At 34.9% G+C, this 15,162-nt stretch overlaps 2 protein-coding genes across 2 annotated transcripts; one reads left to right on the top strand and one right to left on the bottom strand.

Annotated features, from left to right (window-relative positions):
- Window positions 1-730: 730 nt before the first annotated feature.
- On the bottom strand, window positions 731-10,924 carry LOC129896871 (conserved oligomeric Golgi complex subunit 1). Its single transcript, XM_055972852.1, has 6 exons — window positions 8,529-10,924; window positions 6,754-6,948; window positions 4,312-4,592; window positions 2,809-2,988; window positions 2,359-2,536; window positions 731-1,191 (listed from the first exon to the last, which is right to left on the bottom strand). The coding sequence occupies exons 1-6, from the start codon at window positions 10,776-10,778 to the stop codon at window positions 1,054-1,056; spliced, it is 3,222 nt and encodes a 1,073-aa protein (XP_055828827.1). The 5' UTR covers window positions 10,779-10,924; the 3' UTR covers window positions 731-1,053.
- A 2,852-nt stretch (window positions 10,925-13,776) lies between these two features.
- On the top strand, window positions 13,777-15,065 carry LOC129895479 (uncharacterized). Its single transcript, XM_055971203.1, has 2 exons — window positions 13,777-14,135; window positions 14,593-15,065. The coding sequence occupies exons 1-2, from the start codon at window positions 13,998-14,000 to the stop codon at window positions 14,737-14,739; spliced, it is 285 nt and encodes a 94-aa protein (XP_055827178.1). The 5' UTR covers window positions 13,777-13,997; the 3' UTR covers window positions 14,740-15,065.
- The last annotated feature ends 97 nt before the right edge of the window (window positions 15,066-15,162 follow it).

Here is a 15,162-nt window from a genome sequence, read left to right on the forward strand (position 1 = left end):
TACACCAAGCAGTGTAACGTATCACTTGTAGCATAACAAAATATTGAAATTCTTTCTTATGAACTACTATAATATTTCCGGTCTAAACTCCTCTTGCAATGTCAAGTGGTACGAAGAGTATATGTTCTACACTAAATGCTTAACACCTATTCAGACTCATTAAATGTCTTAAATTTTAATAAAAACAAATGTACTTAATGGTCTAATGTTTGAGTGCAAACAAATGAGGCCTAACTCTTCTTCTTATGGAAGAACTAGAACCGAAAGAATAAAACTTCGCATTAATGAAGTATCATCAAATCAGTTCACTGTCAACGTATTAATATACATAAATCATAATACATATAATTTTCGAATTATTATTACATTTAAATTCCTATATTCGAGCCTATTCACCTATATTTTATATGAAATAAATGCACCATTATTGACGACTCAACCATTGGTTAACTTGAATAGTGGAATGATTAGGTATTTACTCCATAATGAAAATCTTCCCACTATTTATAAGGACAGAGACACTCATATTTATTTATTTTGATGATGAGTGACAGAGAAGTGGACAATAACAGGGAGAAAGCAGTTGGCTGATGGAAGATGTGGGTCATTAATTTATAATTGAACTGGTGTGTGTGGGGATACAATCCAAAGATGACATACTACTACTAACCTTCATCACATATATTCATGTCCTTATTGTGCCTTGTACGTTCACCTACTTCAAGACAACTAATTGTATAAGTAGATGGGAAATGTAATTAAAAGAATATCATTTTACATATACTGAAGCATCTTTTCATTTATCCCCTTTTATACAAGCAGATTAAGCTCATCGACTGCTGTTTCCGATCAATATCATAAATTACAAGAGTAAAATTCCCTTATCCATGACTGCAAAAATACAATAAGTAATGATATCTTCCTCTCAAAAATGAATATTCATCTCCTAATGTTCAACATCCCTACATTCTTGATCTTTACTAAATTACTCTTTCTGCTTCCGGCAAAAGCAACTATGTCAACTTCAAGGTGGTTGTTTTCAATAAAGCTCAGTTACTCTGATCTGGCAGCTGTGAAGAAGGAATGAAAGCCTGAAGCTTGAACGGGTAAAATGTCACCAAACCTGCCCACTTGCCCATCAGTGAGTATTGATCCCAGTTTCAGCGTGCTCTCTCCAAATTTGCTGCCAACCTGGATATTGTAGGTACAAAATTCAGGATTACACGAGGAAAACAACTTATTCAGTCAAATCAATAATTCAGCCCATGATTCACAGTTTAAAATAACAGCTCCAGTAACTGTACTATTCCTCTGAAGGTGCACTCTGAATGACAAAGACCTGAACTTTGTTTATGTGATAATGAGCTACAATATCAGATTCACCTTATCTAAAGTAGCACTTTACATTCTCATCATAAACTAGAAGATGTTTTGGTAGCACGGAGTGTTGAAAATGTGGAAAAGTAAACAAGACATGTCTACCAAAAAAAGGCAAAACACATCTCAAATCAATTTCTCCCTATTTTTATGTATTCACTTTTAGGAAGAAAGTGGACAGTTTAAAACAAGCAGGCTGTTCATCATTCTATAATGCGTCTTTTTGCGAAGCTTTATCCCCTCTTTCGAATCGTTTAATTAAAAAAATACATTTATGAGAACAGGATTATAAGTTGGAAGACGTAATGAGAGAAAAAATAGAGGGTGGAGGTGGGTTGGGGAAAACACTGCTAATTTAATTTTGTTGATGTATTTACAAAATGAATATACTATTTATATAGAATTTGAACTAAAAAGGTAACATTCTTTTATAATTTATGGATCATAGCTCGTCTTTTAAGTTTGGTGGGTGTTATTAATTCAAGACCCCAACTTAAAGGACAACAGAACATAATCTATTTTACATGTCATTTGTTACCACATGAAAGTAGACTTTCTACCGGTATTAAAAAATGACATCATCAATTCAATGGAAGTATGTTATTCACCTAAAATCCCAAGGTTATAAAGTAAAATAATAAGAAAACATAAAACATATATTATGACATTCAAAAAACTGAGGTGTGAGACAAGCTTCAGTCTATTCATAAGATTACAGCCAGGAACAGATCAATATGCAATTTAGAGCAGAAACGTATAGTACATAAAACTAAAGGACAGTTAAGAAATCAAGATCCACAAAATAAAACGAAAAATATATTTGATTTCTATTTCTGCATTTTAGCTCTCAAAAACATTACGGAAAATTCACCTCTTTTGGTTAATAGAAAAAAAGAAGAGTATGCATGGAACTGCTGGCATAAAATAAGATCACAAAGAAGGTAGGTTCTGCAGAGACTAGGTAAAGAGGAAATGGTTTACCTGCATAAATGATTTCAAAAACGGCGTTGTTATCCCGGAACTAGAATGTTCATCAATATCAACCTTTCGAGACAGTTCTTCATTTGTGTAACTTTTCCAGGGACTTCTCGATGAAACATCATCAATAGATGCTGAGATTGATGCCTTGGCTGTCCCCCTTGAAGACAATGCTGGGGCACTGAATTACAAATATAAAATTACACATCCAAGGATACATGACAAATGGTAGTAACCCATTACACATAAAAAACATTAAAGACGATCACTTCCAGAGAACAAAATATTATATCCAACATAATGAATGCAATATAATTTATACAAGTGTGTGAAATGCCATCCCTCTATCTAGATAATCAAGGAGGGCAAATCCCAGTACAAGTGAAAGAGTACCACCAACTGAGCAGAAAATGAATTGAACGGTGTAATTTATAAATTTACAACAATATCAACCTGATGGGGAGATATTTGAAGCGAGGTACTGCAGAGCAGCGCATGATATTTGATTCTGAATTGGTTGGCAGTTTCTGAGCAGTATCTGTATACATCCGATTAAGCTGTACAAAGAACCCAAGGAGGACAGCATGCCTCAGGTATGACTGCCTCTCATTCTCCCAAAGATATGGCTCATAGCTGGAAATGAATCAGCCAAAGTGTCAACTAACTAGATTAAGAAGGCACAATACATCAATCTACTATTCACCCAATTGCACTCCACCTCCCCAAAAAGAGGCAACAGAATCCTAGCAAAACCAATAGAATGTAATTTCATATATCCTTAGAAACAAAGAGTGCACTTAAAGATGCATTTTGCTGCCCAACATGATAAATAAAAATTAGAAAAGTATCACATAGTCCCATGAGTTGTGCAACAATTACTACTCAAAGGTATGGAACTACAATATGAATTAGATAGTTCTCAGGTAACAAACCATCTTACATAGCATTCACCAAAGAAGTTCCATTATAGCGGCACAAGCCTTCTTAAAATCCTGTTGAATCAGAAATGCACCAGCTAGAACTCAATGCAAGCAATGCATGTGGAACTTTTGTACAGTGATCGCTTCTAAAAACATCACCTTTCTCAATATGTGTTACTGATAAACTAATAAAAGAATTAACTTCACTATGTTTAATCAATTGTGGTAGTTGTTAAATAATGATAACTAAGGGGTCGTTTGGTTACGAGAATATGTGATTATAATCCCGGGAGAACATGTGGGATTATTATATTCCACATTTGGTAGAATTTTTAATTAGAATTGGCAGTCAGGAATTATTTATACCATAATTCTGGTATCATTTTTGTACCACTCGCTATGTGAGATAACAAATCCGAGATTACGAACCCAGAATAAAACAACAAAATGAAACATTTGCCTTTCTCCAAAGCTTTTCTCCCAAAGTCCTTTAAAAAGTCAAGGTTAAAATTAGAAATAAAAGTTTATCCAAGTTTATCTTCTTTTTTTTTGAGAAGGAACTGATTTTATCCAAGTTTATCTTCTTCTTTTTTCGAGAAGGAACTGATTTTATCCAAGTTTATCTAGTTTAAGCCAAACACGTGTTTCCTAATTATACCCTACATATCCCACTTTTGATCCAATAAACGTATACCCACTAAATAATCCTGCCATTATTTAATCTGTTTATTCTACTTTGATCTTTTCAAAATACTTCATCATTTCTTTTTGTGTAGGATGAATTAGCCTACTAATATTTTAATTTTTTGAAACTGAAAATTAAATTAAAGAATAAGGCCTCAGAAATCTTGGTGGATAAAGAATGATCAGATGGAAATTTGATAAATTCCCATCAAGAGTAGCCTACTAATATTCTTGCCTACTCTAAAAGGTCCGGTTAAATGGAAAACAGGGAATTTGAAGGTAAGGTACAAAAGCAAATTTATATAGCAGCATGAATATTTTCATCGAGTTTATCTGGTTTGGAAAAGCTTACGTGAGCCAATCAATAGGATCCAGTCCTTGTGCAAAGCTACTTATCAACCCATTAACGCGCTCTTCGGAGACTGACTTGTTTAGTTGTACGTCCTGCTTTCTTCTAAAAGGATGCTTTACCTTAGGCATTTTCAATGACTCTTCATTTGCACTAGAATCACCACCAGAGAGAATGTCTGAAGCAAATCTTAAATCCAATAGAACTTGCAACACCCCTTTCTCCGAAACTCGAGATCCCTGAGTTTCTTGACTGGAAAGGAATTCTCCATAAATATGAATCATCTATCAATATGTGACGGTCAGGCTACAGAAGCATCAATTGTAATAAATCTTAAGAACACAAAAAGCAGCTCTCTCAAAGCAAAGAAAATACAAGTACCTTCTAAAAGGAACAAGACAAACCAAATAGAAATCACAGCAGAGAATGAGAACATTTTTGTGAATTGTTAAAAGAACTTTACAGATTTGTCTAGCAAACAGTGGGCAACCCAGTTATCAGCTAACCGGGATTCATGTCATTTGAATGGTTTTGACAAGAAAAGAATAACCTAGTGACAAGAGCCCCCCACCTCAAAACATAATATTAGGAATCTTAGTCACCAGGGAATTTAGGTTGGAAAACCAATGTTAAGCTCCTGGATAGATGCTTTTAGGTGGATTTTACCATATTAGAAATATGTCTTCGGAATCTTTATGACAGAATCACTGGAGTGGTCAGTGGAGCAGTTTGATGCTCTTGTCACAAAAGGTAGACACTACACATAATGAGGTAAAACAACAGCAAAGTTGACAATTTTATGTGCAAACATAGAAGAACCTTCTCATTGACTTTTAGTTTACAATGTACAAGATGTGCTCCTTATATAGGAGTCTTAGGCTATTTATAATATGAAAGGTGATCAAATCCCATTCTTGTAGGTAAGTGAATATTCTATAATTAAATACAGACTACCATAAAGTGTCCTAAAGAATAATCTATAAGATTTTCCTTGTTCAATTAAAATGAATTAAATGTAAATGTACACGAATCAGGACAAATATACACTTCACATTCTAACATGCCCTCTCAAACTCAAAGTGGGGAAACCAGCTTGAGTTTACATATTTTAAAAACATAGAAAGTTGAACACAAAATCTCGTTGGAATAATGCACAATCACCAACAAAAATTGATGTTCCATCCTCCCGAAAGTCACTAATAACTACATCCTATCATGACCACTATCAATCCCTAGCTTTCTTTTTCATTTATTCACATATCTTTATTTTTTTTATAACCGTGGTGTCCGGGCCAGCTTGCGCACCTCAGTTAATTGCATGGGATACCTACTACCTCCCACGAGTAACATGTATCATATAACTCTGTCCACCAAGGCTAGAACAGATGAAAATAAATCACCTAGTGTTTTTCTCTCTGCTGGGAATTGAACCTGAGACCTCAGGGCTCAACACACTTCAATGACCACTAGGCCACACCCTTGGGTATTTGCATATCTTTCTTTTTAACATTTATTTATTTATTAATTTTTCAGAAGACAGTGCTTTTCAAAGCTAGTGAAGACCTTGATTTCTAACTACAGAATTGCGTAAAGCCTCTTAGCTGATCTACAAAAAGTCTCACAGATCTAATCTATTCAACCAATATTTCTTAGAGGCACCAAAAGATTGAGTAGTTAGATGTGCCCAACTTTAAATGATGTATCTTTAAATAAGAATTCATGTTTCCTTACTGCTTGATAGGGTAATACGGCTATAACAATCCAACTTTATAACTAGCTCAAGCTTTGAAGACCAGATATTCAGTAAATTCATCAGGAAAAGAAAATCAGATATGCAAGAAAAAATTGAGTAAACAAATCGGTTTCTTCCTTTATTAAAGGAAAGGCTCTAGAGAGCAGTGTCAAAACAGGCAACATTATGAGGTCAGCAGCTAAAACAATTTAGTAGAGATTCAAAACAGCTGAAGATTAAAATAAAATAACACACATCTTTTCCAACTATAAAGCCGTAAACATTTATGAATTGAATAAGATCACCAATGCTGGTGATTCATACTTCCAGTTTTTTATCAAAAAGAGATGAATGTATCATGAGCCAAATTCAAATATTCAATAACAATCTCTAAGAAGATTTAGCAAAGCACAGAGAAATCAGCAACAGGAAATGAAAGGATGGTTAGTAAGATAGTGGTCTTGGCCATAAGAAAAGTAAGAAATCAAATTCAACAAGAAGTTTCAGACAAACAGTGTGGTCAGTTAGATGAGGGACCTTTTGGGGTCCATTAGATTCCAGCAGAAACTAACTCAGGAAAATGGCATTTGGTTCCTTCTTGCTTTTCATACCTTTTCCACAATTATGGAAGATAATCCAAGATAACATATCAAGTGAGATTTCTCAAAAACATTGAAAATTGAGGAATACGAAAAGCTTATATTTTTCAATACCTTATCCAACAGTCTTGAGGCAAAGTTTTTCAGAATAGGTTTATCAAGCACATGTCCACCTACTCGCTGAATTTCTTCACAAGCTTGGAATAGAAAAGAGGTTATGTACAAAGAAGGCATAGAAGGAAGCAATATCTTCATCTCTGACTCGCTTTCATTTGACTGATCTTGCTTAACAACAGTCTCCTCCCAGCCCTGTCGACAAGTTAAGATGAAGAAGCTTGCTTAACCAACTTATAGCAATCAATTATAAATTAAGAGAAGATACAAACTTGATAAACTAAAATTTAGAGTAACTAAAGAAAAAGGGTATGAAGCTCGCATTACATGTTATCTGAGCATGAATGACTTGTAATGGTTCACTTCTCAATAAGTAATGTAATTTTTATTTATGGCGAAAAAGAACGCTGAAAGAAGACTATGTAAACGAGAAAGAAAGATATATACACACAACTTTACATTCCCATCAAGGATAAGCATGAAAAAGACCTGGTGCCTTACATCCCCCAGGCAGGACAAGGAAGTCGCTCTACCCAAAACACGTATAAAAATCAAAACCTTGTTTTTTTGGGAATAGGCATGCTTTCTTTTCTATTTCCCTATAAGGAAAGTGCCTGTGACAATTTGCCTGCACCCTTGACCAATCCACGGGCTACCTCTCAACCAACACAAATATCATGTCACTCTACCCACCAAGACTTAGGAGATGGAAAGAGATCACCTAATCTATTTTTGTTTTTGACTAGGCAAGTTCAGAGTTAGAAATCTTCTAATGTTACGTTATAACCAAGTACTAGACAATAACAAGCAAAAAACCTATCATTCTTTCTTGGAGATAAAATTGACGTCAGATCAATCCAAAAAATTAAACAGAATTTACAAACAGCATTACACCTAACAGAATGATTGGGTGTCTTTTGTAGAGAATCATGTTTTGATGTAGATCCTCTACTTTTTGGTATACCTATTGTATACGGGAGCTTTCATTCCCATTGTTAATAATGTCATTTACCTTATTTAAAAAAAAAAGATGATGAACACTACCTGACTTTGTGAAAGTTGATGTTTTTTTCTTTCCCTGATAAATTTGTGAGACATAACTTTATATGCAGCATAACAAGTCATACAAAATTAATAGAGAATTGCATCAATATATGTACAGGACATGCTTGTTTGTCTAACTTTTGTGATGGTTTATGATTTTTGTGATATCGTGATTAGATTTAAAAAAATTTAACTTTTTACCAAACTATAAACCAAGTAACCTCCAATGAAGAAAACACCAAACAAGTGTTCTTATACCATAACCAGCAAATATCTAAGGGTTTGTCTTTTTCTTGCATTGCCCTCAAAAATAGAGTAGGATCCTCTCGAAAATTTAAGAGGACACTAAACTATGGGGATGTTCTCACTAGTTTAGATGATGCTCTCTATTTAACATTTCCTAATCTAAAATTAAATGAATCAACTACCCCTGGTATTAAACAATGAGATCAGCTATACTAATCCTCTCTATCCATTCCGGTCAATTTGGGCCCATTGATTCATAATAAAACTTATCAGCAGAAAATTATTCTAAAATCCAGGATCAGAAGATGTGATTTTCAAGTTACTTTGATAACAAGTGTTGCAAGTAAATACCAGGACCACTGATAGAAGTGGCTCATATAATACAGGTATGATTTATGAACATCTAAAAGAAGAAGCAGAATTAAAATAGCATGTAAAGTCCTTTAGGAAAACCCAGCCAGAGAAGTTTTAAGAATAGCACTTACTCTCAAGGTTGTTGTTGCCAACAAGGCATCATCCTGTTTGAGATTTTGGGATAAGATAACTGAAAGTTCATCAGAAACCCAAGATATCCACATATTATAAGCTCTGATGCAAAGATCTTGGGTCATTTTACTTAGTTCTTCAAGCTGTGGGCTTGAACTGTCATCCACTCCGAACAAAGCAGCAGATGCCAATGAACTTTGTCTTCTGGGTGAATCAAACATTGTATTTCCAGGACCATCAGAGGTTGGGGAGTCGACAGGTGGCATAGAGTACCTTGCAAGAGCTGGGGTCTTAAGCGAGCCAGCCCCTCTAGTTTCACTCACCCATGACCTTGGTGAACCAAGTATGACAGGAATGTGTCTGGAATGCTTCTGGAATGCAAACAAAAGCCGCCCTATAAATATTGACCGCTCAACAAGTATAGCAGGTGATGGCACGGACTCGTCCTTCGGGTTTTTGTTTTGAAGGTTAGCAGACAAAGCATCCAACTCACTCTTCAGTTCCATTAGAATAGCTGACATACTTTGGTAACATTTATTTTGTAAATATGGGGCCAGATCTTTCAGTCTCAGGGATGCCTTGGGAGACTCCAGGAAGCTTAGTAGGTCTTTTAGAACGCTCTCACAGCAGCTGTCCACAGCATCTCTAATCCTGCTGACTTCATCCCCGAAGTAAGCATTGAGACAACTGAGAAAATCATTCTCCTCAGGCTGCTGTGACTTGATACCAGGAATGGCAGTAACTTTTTTACCATTTGGCTCCATGAACCAAACACCTCCACCATTTAAAGATCTATTCAAGTATGCTTGAAAACTAACCAGCTCACCAGGAGTTCCTGACATGGCCCGAGCTGATGTTACAACATCAACTAATCCACTCAACTCATCAAATCCTTTATCAATAATTGCTTTCATCCTTCTAACAAAAGCATCTTCGAATATCTCATCCCACAGGTCCGAATCACCTCCCAAGACAAGCTCACGTGTTCTCTTCCATGGCAACTCAATTTCAGACCCAAAAACACTCTTAAGCCACTCCAAACTCCCTTCTAAGACCTGCTTATTTTCCATAGTTTCCCGTATCAACATCTCAGCAGATGCAAGCTCTTTTCCACAGCTGATAACATCGATCAAGTATTTATCATTGATCTTGTTCATTATTTCCTTGCCACAATTCCTCAACCAATCAGAACACGCCTTCGAAACGAAATCCCTATCCAACATTACCATTTGTGATTCCAGATCATCTCTAAATGAGTTCCACAATCTCACCTCCTCATCCGGATTAGGTATTCCACCAAACAATTGAGAGGCAGGAGGTGAACCCAATACAGTCTTATAAAACAGAGGCATATCATTTAACACTTGCAAGAATAATTCTCCTACTTGCCCCACAGTAACTTGAATAATCTTTAATGCTTCACAATAAACTAAAATCACATCGGAGCTAGTAGCATCAACACTGAAACATGCATTTAGTTTCTGAGAAATACACGATTTTCGCGAATCAAGGAACAATGTCAGAACCTGTTTGGGATCCAGCTCATCAATGACTGCAACTGCAGCTAGAGCATCCGCATAAGCTTTTATCCCGAGGCCAAGTGCTTGATCCAACAATCTCTCTCTGCTTCTCTGCGAGATCTGAAATTTAAAACTCTCCACAATTTGCCATTGATGCTGAAGCAACGGAAATTTGGAGAGTACACTTTTGTAATCCTTATTTTTATTCAAACTATCGTGAACGTGTTTAGCACGGGCGTAACGAGCAGAAGATTCTAGAAACATTGATTCATCGAGACAACCCCAAATATTCTCCGGCGTATCAACAAGATACTTAACCCTACAGGCAATTCCGTAAATCCGAGCTTTTGCAGGGTCAGAAGAGACAACGGACTTGGGGGATTCCGCGACGGTGGAAGAGAGAGAATGAATAATGCCGTGGTGTATCGCTGCGATATTAGCAGAAATAGACTCACATGAGGATTTCATGAGAACAATGGAATCGGCGGAATCAATGAGATCTCGGTAACGATTGCCAACGAGTTGCCGGAGCTCTTCGCTCTTGTCTTGGATCTGTTTCCTGGTGGCCGCTTCCACATTTCTGATTTCAGCAATTGGCTTTGTGCGGAAGAGTAATTCAGCATCTTGGTTTCTTACGCCGCCGCCGGATACTACGACGGTGGTAGAGCTAAGGCGGTTTTGATCGGCGGATAGTGTCGGTGATGGGGATTTAGGTGTCACTACCCTCATTTTCTCGCCGGCAAAAAGAGAGGGTAATTCGCCGTTGAGGAAGCAGTATAGATACTAGAGATGAAAGGATGTTTTCATGGAAGTAAATGCACTGATAAGAGAACTTCCATTTTTCGTCAAGGATGGTGTATGACTTGAGTAGCGGGTACTTACCAGCTATACGGAGTTCAATAAAAAGGCGGGCCGGGTTGATCCTATTTCATATAGCGGGCCGGGTTTCGGGTGAAGTGAATTTCGTCGTTGAACTATGATACAAACAACTTGTCCCACGTGGGTAACGTTACACCTTGTTTGAAGTGTTGTTACCCGTCGGATTGCGTAAAAATTAATTTGAAATAATCCTGTCCTTATCTTAATTTTTTTTATTTAATCAAATAATAAATTTATATTATTTTTTATTTTATTTTTTATAGTAGTTTTATTCTGTTTTTTTGTAAATTTATCATTCAAATAATTGATGTGAGAAATTATGTAATAACAAACAATGATACAATCTATAATACGATATATTATGAAATAAGATCTAACAGCCATCCAAACAGAGTGTTAGCGGTTAGACGAGGACTAGTTGAGGAGAAGTTCATGTAAAAGAACAAAGTTTTGAAATTTTAGGTAGGTATTGAAAAGAGAAAATAATAAAATGAACATGAAAGGAAAAGAAATTGATTGGATTTATATTTTTTAGTGGGTCGGATGGAATGGGCAGACGGGTGGATTAAGAGAGTTTAAATGGATGAATATATTTAATTGAAAAAGGCACGTAAACGTCAGGAGGATTTAATAGAATAGGGTAAATATGATTATTATTATTATGTTCGAAAATTATATGACAAAAATAAATATATTAAAAAAGTATAATAAAAAATAAATATAACTTATAATAAGAGTATGAGCGAATCTAACCTTTTTTCGTTCTTTTTACTATTTGCTCGGTTCAATTTTATTTAAAAATATTCGAGTGAATATGAAATTTTGTCCTAGTTGACCACAAAGTTCAAAAGCTAAATGAAAACTTTTGACTATAAGTTGATTTTGTATACCAAAATTATAATTACAAATCAATAACTATTAGTTGTGCCCTTCAATAGGCTGTAACTTGTAAGTAGTACTAATGAGATAAAGTATGAGCTTGTTGGTGACATAACTGTTTGACAAAAGGAAGCTTCAACACAAATCAACCCGAGGGACATTTTACAACAACAATATACCCAACAAGTTGGATTTGATGAAGGTAAGATGTACGCAAATTTTATCATTATCTTATGAAAATAGAGAGGTTGTTTTCGAAAGATTCTCGGCTGAAAAGTCACAGTCTCAAATAAGAGAGAAAACAATATATATAACATAATAGCAAAAAAAATGAAAAGCGATGCAAAGTTTACAAGATAAGAACAAAAATGATAGCAAAATAATGTGATAATCAAAGGCAATAATAACACAACTATAAAGGCACGCCTAAACCTACAACCACACTAAACCGACACACGGCAAGACATCATTCTATCCCTACTAGCCTTCTACCCTAATACACGACCTCCGTACTCATTTCTATCTAGGTCATGTCCTCGGTGATATGGAGTAGCGTCATATCTTGTCTAATCACCTCTGTCTAATACTTTTTCGGTCTACCTCTACCCCTCCGCATAATCCCCAATTCCAACCGCTCGTACCTCCTAACTGAGGCATCGACAACCCTCCTCTGCACATGTCCAAACCATCTCAGTCTCGCTTCACTCATCGTGTCTGCCACAGATGTCACTTCCACCTTCTCCTGAATAGCTTTATTCTTACTCATATCACTCCTAGTGTGTCTACATATCTATCTTAGCGTCCTCATCTTCACAACATGTATCTTCTAAACATGATGTTAGTTGGTTGGTTATCTGCACTTTTACATTATCTGTCAGGATTCGATTTCCCATTTTATAATCTCTTTTCTCATTTCCTTTCCTTTATGAAAAATAAATAAATGAAGAAGCAATAATCACACGAGTAATATTTATGGTTGTTCACTATGACAAAATCAGGAATTTAGGAGAATGATGATATAGAAGAAATAGTTTCGTCCTTGTACAAAATGAGATACATTGCACTTGGAATTTGCTGGTGTCTGAAAGATTGGATTCTCTTATTTTATTTTTATTTTGTTAAATTAGGAATTGCATTGAAACTAAATAAATTTGCATAATTTGAATAGTTCTATTATGAATAATTCTTGCAATATTTGTTTAATTATTAAAAATAGAGTTGAGATACACAGGAGGACAAATTGAATAGTTCTCTAAACAGAAGAAGGTGAGTACAATTTGCAGGAAAACAAATGTTATTGAGTGTGGGAATATTGTTCTGTGGAAGAGAGAAAATTGAAAAGTTTGAAGGGATAAGTTTTACCAAAGCTGAAACGTAAAATTAAGGAATTACAGTGATTGATTTAAATTGCTATATAATAAAACGTATTATTAAGTTGAATAATTATCTCAAGTGTCTTAGAATATAATCAATGCTCATAAGTCACAACGTGGTATAATTTATTTATTTTAAAAAAGATACCATCATTCTATTAATTAAGCTCCAATTGTTTTTTATTTGATTACAATTATATTGTAAAATATTGTAACTGCATAATATAGAATCTACTATATAGTTCTTTTTTTTAAAAAAAATGATGATTTAGTCAGCAAATAAAGAAAAAGAGATGGAAATCACGTTTAAGTTTGCATTTAGTAATAGATTTTGGATCTGAAAATTTTCTCATCAAATATTCGATTGATCAATAAAATATATGCTACAAAAATTATATTTAAATTTTCAAATTTTAACCTTAAAATATATCGCAAAATGAGAGCTAAGTTTAGTCCTTATCAGCTTGTATCATTATCCAGTAGGGCATGACAAAGAGAGAGAAGGTTAAGAAAAATAGAATAACGTTAAAAGGTAAGTAGGAAGAAGACACGGTCGTATGTGTCAGCACTAAGACGCTTATAAAAATAGTCACCTTCACACACTTTTGCTGAAAAAAGAGATTTGGAGGAGAGATTTTCTAAATTTCTATACAAATCAATTTTAGTGTGATTCTTGCTTAGAGAAAGAGAAAGGGGAAGATTCCTTCCTTCTTTCATAGCTTGATTTTAAATTTGTGAACAGCAAAGATAGTGTATAAATTGGGATCGTCTACTTCAGATTAATAGACAAAGAGGAAAACAGAAATTAGTTGACAAAATGTTAGAGGGAAAAGGTGTGATTGAAGATACAGATATGCCAGTGAAGATGCAGATTCAGGCTATGAGGTGGGTTTCTCAAGCTCTGGATGTTTATGATGTTTTGGACTACACATCCATTGCTGCTCATATTAAGAAGGTACTTATATCTGTCTTTCAATTGAATTGTGTGACCAATCTAGAGTGTTTAAACTGTTTAGGGAATGTTATTTGCTTAATTATTATGTGCAGGGTGTGATTGTTCTACATTCGTTGAGAGAATGAGTTGTTCTCCTAGTATGATATTGAACAATTCTCAATCACATCCTGAGTTAACTTTTAGGATTGAATTATGCCAAAAGGTACATTTTCTTAGCATGTAAGAGAATATGGAGATGTTTTGAGTGCAATTCATTAATTAATTTATTATCAAAAAGATTTTTTATGCACTTGAGGCTTAAAAAAGAATCAAATCACACGTGAGGGGAACACAGACAATCATATAATAGATTGAGATGTGAATGTAAAGCAAGTGTTTTGTGGCACATGTGGAAAAATATTTAAAATATATAATAAAGTAAAATTTTTCTGAAAAGTTTTGGGTTGTATATATGCAGGAGTTTGACAAGAAATATGGGGCTGGCTGGCAGTGTGTGGTGGGATCAAAATTTGGATGTTTCTTCACTCATACTAAAGGAACATTTATCTACTTCACCTTGGAGACTCTTAACTTCCTCATCTTCAAAGGAGCTACTTCTCCTTAATGAGCTTTTGATTGTGAAAACAGTACTTGTAATTACTCTTTAGCTTAGTAACTTCATTGTTAGACTTTTGGAAATTTGTAATTTTAGCCAATTTCCTCACACACCAGATGCAAGCTAGTAGTTCACATTGCACAAGTTAAATGAGATTACTATGGGCAGATCTTGTTTCCCTTATTAAACTCCTGTTCATTGTATCAAAGAGCTTTCCCAATACATATCAAGGAGAAATTTTTGAATCTTACAAGAGGACAAAATTTGTCAACTCTTGAAGTGAAAAGTTAGATTTCCTCAATATCCCATTTCTGAAATATGAACTACGCTGATTATATTATTCTTTTAATAATGATGGGGTTTAGACCAACTTATGTGCAAGGTATTGGCATAGTTTAGGTTCATTTATATTTTCTGGGGCCTCTGAGGTGT

This window comes from Solanum dulcamara, chromosome 7 (assembly GCF_947179165.1).
Source record: "Solanum dulcamara chromosome 7, daSolDulc1.2, whole genome shotgun sequence".
Classification (NCBI taxonomy): Eukaryota; Viridiplantae; Streptophyta; class Magnoliopsida; order Solanales; family Solanaceae; genus Solanum; species Solanum dulcamara.

What these genes read in the sequence shown, in the direction of transcription:
- LOC129895479 (XM_055971203.1), top strand. Translation starts at nt 13,998, where the DNA reads ATGTTAGAGGGAAAAGGTGTGATTGAAGATACAGATATGCCAGTGAAG. An exon ending in TTGCTGCTCATATTAAGAAG is followed by an intron (nt 14,136 to 14,592) that starts GTACTTATATCT and finishes GTATATATGCAG; the next exon opens with GAGTTTGACAAGAAATATGG.
- LOC129896871 (XM_055972852.1), bottom strand. Translation starts at nt 10,778, where the DNA reads ATGAGGGTAGTGACACCTAAATCCCCATCACCGACACTATCCGCCGAT. An exon ending in TTCAAATATCTCCCCATCAG is followed by an intron (nt 2,537 to 2,808) that starts GTTGATATTGTT and finishes TTTGTAATTCAG; the next exon opens with TGCCCCAGCATTGTCTTCAA. An exon ending in TTTTGAAATCATTTATGCAG is followed by an intron (nt 1,192 to 2,358) that starts GTAAACCATTTC and finishes TACAATATCCAG; the next exon opens with GTTGGCAGCAAATTTGGAGA.